Genomic DNA, 9,604 nt, shown 5'->3' with positions numbered 1-9,604 from the left:
CCGACATGTGAAAAGAACTTGGTTCAAACGGACTTTGTTTTAACGGATCTCACTCTTCAGTTTAGCACTCTGTCCATTCTAACTTAATACTAACGAATTTACTTTGAAAGAGGATTACAATTTCCATCATGGACCCAACAGTATAGAGGGCAAATCGTCGCAAATGTTGACAAAATTATGAAAATCGTCAAGTTGGGCCATTGTCCAGAAATTGAAGATTAGTCAGACAAACTGGTACTTTAATTTGGAACTATTTGCATGAGGAGAAATGTAATCATTCATCGTCCAAATAAAACGAATAAACGTTGAGAACTTTTTACTTCGCCCAAAATTTAAACACGACAAAAAGTAAAAGCACAGTTTTTTGTTCGTTTTAAACAATATTTCGATGGATCCTAAATATAATATTTGGGAGCTGTAAAATATAATAAATAAATAGATACTTCCAAAGTCATACAAAGTTAGAAAGAGACCTTGTTTGAATGATTTTTGATGATGCATTTGGGTAAGATATGCCCGACTTTTCTTGTTGCAGGACTTTTCTTTTTATGGAGAAGGACCGAACTTCGGCTTCAGTTATGTTTCTGCTCGATTTCGGTGCGACTTTAGCCAAAAAAGGAGTCGAACTTTGGTCGAACATTTCGTAATTTCTATTCCATGAGAAAAAATTCAAAGCAGCTTTTGGAATTTACATAATAACGAAACGCTTTGCACGAATTGGGAGATTTTTTTATTGAGTATCTCTTTCCCAGAGATTATGAGTACTGGTACCAAAATTCCCATTTTCTGTTCAATAAAATTGCTTTAAAATTTCGATCTACTCATCCATCGAGTATGTTCAATGTGGTAGGTGAGATCTATACTGATAGACGCTGTTGCTTGCTTTACATTATAAGAAAGAGTAGACACAGAACAAGGTACCAATATTGAGTAAGTGGTTATCGCGCCAATCAAGAAGAAGAAGGCTTGGATAAGTTATTGTGCAGAGGGTCTTGAGGTTGAATTGCTAACATCCCCCTTCATTCATTCACTCAATAAAATATAAAACCATTCAACTACTAGTAATACACAATTTTTTGCGTTTATTACAAATATAAGAATGTGTTACGAGTTGAAATTAGTGTAATTGAAACTTAAACTCTTTTTTTTTGCTTTCTTTTTTTTAATAAAAATACTGGTTTTTTAAAAAGTCCGCGGTCGTTTATATTTGAGCCCTTGAAAATGTTCGGTTTCGTTTTGGTTTGGTTTGGCCTTAAAAATTGTAATTCATTCAATTCAATTTTTTGAGCAAAAAAAGCTCCTAATTCATATAATTTTATCAAAAAATATCTTGACTAATTTTGCGTCAATACATAAAATAAAAATGTGATATTTTTAAATATTTTTACATTTTATTATTGTGTATTTTCTTCTTTTTTTTGCATTTGCTTATCTTTACTTCAGACACATATCTCTCAGCATTGATTAATTTCAAATCGAACAAAACTGCTGCAGATGCTGTCGTAACATTAAGTCATAGCGCAACATTGCTGTTTACAGCATACAACTTCTATCCGGCGAATTAAACATTTGTTTTCCTTTCAGAGGCTACACAAAAACAGAAGATGACTTTAGCTACCTTCAAACCTGTTCGAGTCGGAACTGAAATACCCCTAAAACCGCATAGGAGCAGTCATATTGGCAGCCAGTCAGCATATAATCACCAACACGTTGCATAGCAAAATGTTGCGTCAATAAACATTTCAACTGGAACATCCACCGCAACAATAGCTGAACTTCTTCGTTTGTTGCACGATTCCGATTAGTTCGGACGCAGTGCAGCAATGCAACCAACAAGTAGCGAGTACCAACATATTTAGTCACACATTCACAAGTCAGCTGCGATCAAAGCTAGCCCGCCAACAATTATTGACCTCCCTGCCATTGCCTCCACCCAACCCAGCGTTCATCCAAACAAACTACAATTATATCTGTATGCATTGGAACACGTTTGTCTAACTAAGCAGCGGCTTCTTCATCGCTATCTTCTGCCGCACCAACCTCGTTGCATTTCTCACTTCGTTACACTACATACAACGTTTCGGCGCTGTTCGCAGCACACTCGGTTTTGTGTTTCGGTATTGAAGTTGCCGCTTCATCGCGCCATTCGGTTCGGTTTCTCTACCAATGTTGTTGCACCACATTCAGCGGCTCGTTCGTTCCTCTACGTTCGCTGTTTCGTTGATACGCTGTTCGTATGGTCGATACATCATTTCCCTTGCCTAGGTGATTTGCTTGACTGCTTGGCTGACTGGTATTTCGGTTGCTTTGCTGTCGTTTGGTTGACTGGTGTTTCGTATAGAAGTTTTTAAATTGTTTGTCGTTGCAGCCAGTTGCTTCAGTTGGTCGTGAGCGGTCGTGAGTTGCTGTAATAATAAAATTTCTGGTGAATTTTCGATCGTCGGATATTATTGTGAACTGAGTTGCCATATTCTACGGAGTACTGGTCGTCGTATTTTACGTCTGTAGCGATTGAAAGAAGCGTGTTTATCCAAAACCAGTCGTAGTATTCACCCACACGTATATATTTGTACTTTGGGAGATACCAAAGTTTTTAACGTTGAATAGAAAATTCGTTAACGTCGCAACGAAACGCGTGAGGCAAGTGTTTGAGCGACGGCAAAATGCTTTAGCGACAAAGTTATTTTAGAAATTTTTTTCAAAATTGATAAATTTATGTGAAGCTGTGAAAAATTGCGAGAAAGCTTAAGCCAAAATTTAAATGAATGGTGGGAGAACGTGAAAAATATTTTAGCGGGAGATTTATCAAAATATAATATAAGAAAAAATTAGATTAGTGATAGATCAACAAAAATAATTTCGATAATATATACCGAACATAAATTGGCAGATCCAGGGAGCGCAATTGGAAGCTATTGGTAAAATAATCAAAAATATGAAATGATTTGAATGAACCTTCATATAAGCAAATTTAAAAACAAAAATTTAAATATATTCAAACTGAAAATAAAACTCACTGGAACTCACAAAAATATTAGTGCCCAACGAAACTTGTACGCGAAACACCACACAAGTAAAACATTTATTTTCCGCGAAATATCTAAATTTCTTTCTGCATTTTTTTTAATAAAATATTAAGCACTTCTGTGAACTCCAACTTTAAAAGTACTATTCAGTTAATATTTATTATAAATATTGCACAAAATTTTTTGAAATAAATAACTTTTTAAATAATTACATCATCTCCACAAAAATTTATTTAAAAAAAAAATTATTTTAAAGCAAACAAAAAGTTTTCAATAACGAATAAATTAAAAAAGAATTAAGAATACAAAATAAGAACCACTCAACTTTCTAATAAAGCATCTTGAAATAACATTTTGAGCAAAATTCTGGACTACAGATATTTCGATTTTTGCTTTTTTCTCAAACTACGTTCATTCAAATAAAAAAGTGTCAAGTACAAAAGTGTTCAACTAAAAAGTGCAAAGTAAAAATATTCCGAAGGCGTAATCTTGAATCCTAAGAAATAAAAATCAGTTCAAAGCCTTTGATAGTGCAAAGCAACAACGTAAAAAATATAATAAACTTAAAACAAAAAAAAAAAAACAAAAAACACGAATCTGCGAGAAAATGTCGGCAAAAAAGGAAATCAACTCTGCCCTAATGATGGCATTCACTGTCACAACGTTGCTGGGATTTATAAATGCGCAGGCAGTGGGCTCCAAGGATCTCTTCAGATGCCGCCAAAGTTGCTATCAAAAGGTGAGTTCCGCATGATGATGATAGAGCAAAACAAAAAACAAACAAAGAAAAAACAATAAACAGAGTAGAAGAAAAGAAAAAAGCAAAATAGTAGCGAATGCAAGAAGCAGGGCTAAAAGATGTGGCAGAAAAAAAAATCAACACAGATGAAAAGCCGAAAAATAAGAAAAAAGGGCACATGTATGTATGTGTACATGTGCATACACATATGGATGAATAAAACAATAAAAACGAGAACACGGTAATTGTGGAGGAGCAGAAGTAAAACTAAATTAAACAAGTAGGGGTGTCACTGGCCTCGGATGCCTGCTGAATGCGAAGTAGTGTTTAAGAAATGCAGAAAGAAGGAAAAAAGTGAGGCCTTCCCGTGTTAAATGAAAGTCAAACTTTTTAACGGCATATACCTGATATCTTGCCGGTGCCGATAAATGATTTCTATATGTGAATGAAAATACACATACACATATTAAATGATGCGAAAAATAACAGCGCTACTGCTCGAGTGTGAGAGCCAATTTAGAGTATTTAGAGTAGACAAACAGGCGGAGAGCCACGCAAAACCATTTGGGTGAATCTACCTCATTTTCTACTAAATGTTACACTCTCCTTGACCATCTCAACAAAGCAGTGTTTTCTTTTTTTTGTTACTGCCGGTATATTTACAATTACGTTTACGCCATTGTCTCACCACCCGAGAGGATGAAAAGATCGCAAGCTCGTTAGCTAGCCAATCGTTTAGGGAAATCACAAGTACATGTGATAGAAAGCTTAGTATAAGCAGATAGCATGACATTGGACAGATGTCAGATGGCAGATAGCAGCAATGGAAGAGTATGGCAATGCTCACTCATTGCACGTGAATGGCAGGATACGCAAAATGGCCTCTGGTAGTATTTTCCTTTTCTTTTTTTTTGCTTATGTGTTGTGTTGTAATGTTGCTTCTTTCCCTTTCCGCCAGTTAGCAGTCACCACTGGCTGGCCTGACATTTGACATTTGAATGGACTGTAATGCGTTGCAATGGTCGTCGTTCGCATTCTACGCTACTTTCAGCTTTCTAGCGGCAAGTCATAAAATCTTTTTATCTACCACTGATGCAGGATTAGGACAATCAATGTTTGTCTTACATACGTTGTATTTAAGTGAAAATAAGTTAGAAGGGCCGGTCAAGGTTGTTGTTGTCGATTTGTATGAGGAATGGTTATTAGTCTGGAAACAGTAGTACTTGCGGTAATTGTGTGAGCAGCAAGAACTGTGGAGGTAATTAGTTGGTGTAGTGCTAATCGGCGGCTACTGGATGTCGTATTAAATTTTATTTGAATTGCATTGAACTTGAAATTTAATAGACATTTTGGTAAAACAAATAACATGAAAAGAAAAAAAATATTTTATTTTCTGCAATTTCACGTACCGAGTCAAGTTTTTTTTATTGAATTTCATTATTAAAAATTTATTAGATTTTTCTAAACATGAAAAATGATTTTTTTCTGAAATAGAGAAAACTTTGAAAGGTTGCTAATATTTATTTTATTATTATTGTCGCCCTATGCTCTTAATAGCAGTTGAAAGAAACTAGATATATACATATATACAATATTTATTTCCCGCCTTTTAATTTTTTTTATAATTTATTATAGCTATTTTATATAAAATGCATATTATTTCTTTATAAATATTAAAGTATATTTCGAGAAGCAAATAGGTTTCAAATTATTTATTAGATAATTTCCAAAACTCTTATACTAAAAAAAAACAAACAAAACCAAAAAAGAGGAAAGTACCGAAAGCATTTAATAAAAATATTTAATTTTCAATGAAGGCGAAATGAATTTATTATATTTGTGTCTTTTAAACTCAGTAGATTAATTTGATTTGATTAAGGAAACTGAAATCCATTTATTATATAATTTTTTTTATTTAATGTATTAAATTTCAGTGTAAGTAAATAAAACGAAATAAATTCGTTGAGTGTTTTAAAATTTAGTAGAATAATTCTCAATGAAGGTGAAAAAATATATTTTATTGTTGTGATTATATGTACTAAATATCTAAAAAAAAATGTTCACCTCTTATAAAAGGTACTCAAAGGGATCTATCTGCTATTTTCTAACTTGCCTTCGTATGCCTGGTCACAAATTTGTGCTTTTTATATTTATTCACATTTTTTTAAGTTTTCTACGTAGCCGTAACCTTCAAAACCTTCAGACTTTTGAAAAAACTTTAGACAAAACGTTCATACTTTTAGGCCAATGTGAAGTCTGTTTTCTTCCTAAAACAGGCACTAACTTTTTCCAGATTCACTAAATCTTGCCAAATATGCCGCGTGCTTGCCCAAAAAAGGAAATATTTCACAAGGATATTTTCTTATACCCTTTACCCTTAAATTATATATGTAGATATTTCGATATTCTTTCCCACATATGATGTTACTCACCGCTTCAAATCAGCATGATCGAAGTGTGAATAGAACAAATTACCTGTGTTTGGCATCTAAAAAACTGTGACAGCCTATTTAAAATTTTAAATTGTTTCTAATGCTTTGGAAGTTGGTGTGCGCGCTCGGATTTTAATTTTCAGTTATAGGGGTCCCAGTCCAGATATACAAAATGTTATCCTTAAGGTGCAAATACGTTAATATTTTATGCTTAAAAGAATAGCAAAAACGTTAGATTGTCTTGTCATACATGGTTTTGCTTTTGAAAAGGCTCTAAGTAAACTAGTTTATCTTTGGCTTTTTTTATAATATTTTATATCTTTTTTATATATTTTTTATTTTTTTTTATATATTTTTTACTTTTTTATATTTTGTTTTTGTCAGTTTTTTTTCCATTTATTTTTTCCAAAAAATCCCATCCTGGAAGGCAACTGTAGGATCATCATTTTGCCCAAAATTAAGTTAAGGCCAGCAAAACAAATTACAGCAGAAACTCAGTCTCAATCTGCCAATGTTGTGTGCATCACAATATAATATTATTACTTTTGTTATGTTTTTCTGTTTGCATGCTTCATCGTCTTGCAAAAAATGCATGTGCATTTCGTTTCACCTCCTACGTTTCGATTGAACTTTCAAATATATAAAATACTGGTATTTATTTCGAAATTCTTTCAAAATGATTTAATTAAAAAAAAACCTTGAATACTTAGAATACCAATTCATTTTTTCAAAACTTAGTTTTTTGCTTTTCCTGCTCAGACTAATTAGAAAAATGTTAAAATATTATTATTATAATTATAACAATTTATTTTCAAATTATTAGCATTTATTTTTTAAATGTGTACTACATAGTATTTAGGATTTTTTCAAAATGTTTAAAATTGGTATGTATGTATATACATACATACGTACGTAGCATAATATGTAACAAATGTTTTTAGACTTGTTTGAAAATAATTTTGTCAAATTTAAAAATAAAATTTCAAGCATAGTAATTTTTCCAAAAAAAAAAAAAAAACTTTTGGCACAAAGTTCTATTGAATTCATAAAAGTAATTTTTTGTTTGTTTTTATTATATTATATTGTAGGTATATATTGGTTATATTGTATGTATCCCCTATAAATAATAATAATATATTTTTTTATTGTTTTTTTGACTATTTTTTGTGTTGTTCATTTTTTTAAGTGCTATTTGTTTGCACTGCGCAACTTATATTGAAATTTCGAAGCTCTTTCAACATTTCTAAAAATAAAAAAAATTATGTAGAAGGTTATACAATAAGACCGCAGACTTACTTTTATAAATAAAATACAAAAATTTTGTCGTAAAATTTGTCGAAATGATATTTTTATTTCATATTTTTTAGTCTATGACATTTATGTATGAAGCGCAAAATTCGTTAAATGACCGAAACGAGCAACAGATTGCACATATCAAAATTTACTGTGATTTTTTGCCACTGTTCGGGCTGCATTGCATGATTTCATTCTTCAGCTCTGGAATCATCTTGGGCTGACTGTCATGGGTCATAATATTCATCAACGTTTAACAAGAATGAATGGAAAGGCCACTAACTGTGGTCATTAAGAGTGTCAAAATCCGTTTCAAATAAAATCCCAGCAGTTAGGATTCTCTAAATATCTCACTTTACCCTAACGAGCATAACAAGAAGCTCATTGGACTTAACTTGTTCTCCTCGGAAATATGACAAAAATATTAATTTTAACAAATTATGTTTCAGACACAAGTTTTTTGCTTTTGCAAATATTCTATTCTTTACATTTTTCGCTCAGAACGATATTCGACAAAACGTTATTCTGCACTAAGCAATTGATTAATATTTCCATTAATTTATATCTAAAATAAATAATATCGAAAGTCACTTAAATTAAGTGAAATAAATTTATTATTCCCTACCTTGTTTTTGCGAGTCAAAAGTGTAGTGAAGAAAATTCGATAACTTCTTTTTTTCAAATTTATATGGCATATTTCAATTGATTTCATCTTCATAGTGGATCCAATAGTTCTTCAAAAATACATTGTGAGTCGCTTCAATTGCTTATTCGGCACATATACGAATACCACTGTGAAACATGGCTCAGAAACACAGGGATGTTTAGTGTGTCGCTCACTCAAATTTATTCAGTGAATTCACTTTTCTCACTGAAAAACAAGCGTTTATAATTTCATCCATAATCTTACGACAGGAAACATACTTTAAGATTTGTGCCAAGGATTCTACATCTCCAGAAAATGCCTCTTCTAACAATCTATCAGACTTTTTTCACTGTTTTCTACAGACTTAGCTTTCAAAAATTTCAGCTTGACATTCTTTGGAGATCACATTCATACTTTTGAGCCAAAGTAGAGCCCGTTCTCTTTCTAAAACGGGCACTAAGCTCTTCCAGGGCAGATTATTCGCTAAATTCTGCGAAGTATGCCGTTCTGGAACTGGCATTTTTGAAGTACGCAGAAGTCATAATCTACATCAAATAGTGATGGATTTACTGTATTGTGGTATTCTTCACCGACGTCTTTATCTGTTGCCAGAGCCTTAAACTTCTTGAAGTCTTCACGTAAGTGAAAAAATGCTTTCGAGTTATTTTCGTCATTTATAGCAATATTATTCTTTAGACATTTTAATCATATAAAACAGTATAGACAGATAATTGATGGCTGTGCTAAGAAGTATTATGAAGCTTCACCAAATCAAAAATAATCTTAACATAATCATACGTTTCTTTATATCTGGAACTAGAACACCAGGTGAATCTGTACATATCTTGATATCTAATTAAAATGAAGCATCATAATTTGCAAATTAATAAGTTTCGTGAAGAATTGTCGCACCAAGAGTTAAAAACCTTTGTCCACCAACTTGGCCTTAACTTTGATGTGAATGTTTCCGATAATTTTACGATGTTCTATGATACTATCTAATAAATCCTCAGTATATACCACATCATCAAATCCAAATGTTCCATCTTTGTACAGCGTCTTAGCTTTTAGAGACAAAGGCAGTGAAATAAAGGGTATCTTAAAAGTAACGCTTAGGTGCCTGTAGTAAATAATTTCTAGATTGTACCTTTTTTATGTCATCTTTGACATTTGTCAAGTAGACAGATGTACAATTTAAACCATAGATACTTACACAATAGAACAACACGTTGAAACTATTGAAAGTTATCATGAAAATGGTCGATCTTCAAGAACAACATATCGCAGAAGTCGTAATATTTTGGTAGAAATAATCATCTGAATGACTCTAAAATACAAAGAAAACACGGGTCCTATTGAAAATAGGAAAAGCACTAGTAGATCAGGTGAGGGTTTTTGGAAAGCGGAGTCTATTTGAATGAGCCAACAACTATTCCAGAACTGAAATACAACATTCGGCTCGAGATTG

The 9,604-nt window shown here is 32.3% G+C and overlaps 1 protein-coding gene across 2 annotated transcripts in view; it reads left to right on the top strand.

Moving 5' to 3' along the window:
- The first annotated feature begins 2,397 nt into the window (after positions 1-2,397).
- The window catches only part of LOC129239306 (uncharacterized), a 115,078-nt gene continuing 107,871 nt past the window's right edge, over positions 2,398-9,604 (top strand). For both annotated transcript variants that reach the window (XM_054874718.1, XM_054874717.1), the window contains exon 1: positions 2,398-3,765. In XM_054874718.1, coding sequence (XP_054730693.1) covers positions 3,634-3,765 — 132 coding nt within the window. In that variant the 5' untranslated portion in view covers positions 2,398-3,633. The remainder of the gene's footprint in view (positions 3,766-9,604) is intronic.

This window comes from Anastrepha obliqua, chromosome 2 (genome assembly GCF_027943255.1).
Source record: "Anastrepha obliqua isolate idAnaObli1 chromosome 2, idAnaObli1_1.0, whole genome shotgun sequence".
NCBI classification, from domain to species: Eukaryota; Metazoa; Arthropoda; class Insecta; order Diptera; family Tephritidae; genus Anastrepha; species Anastrepha obliqua.
Note: the sequence above shows the minus strand (reverse complement) of the source record. Positions and strands in the feature narration are given on the sequence as shown.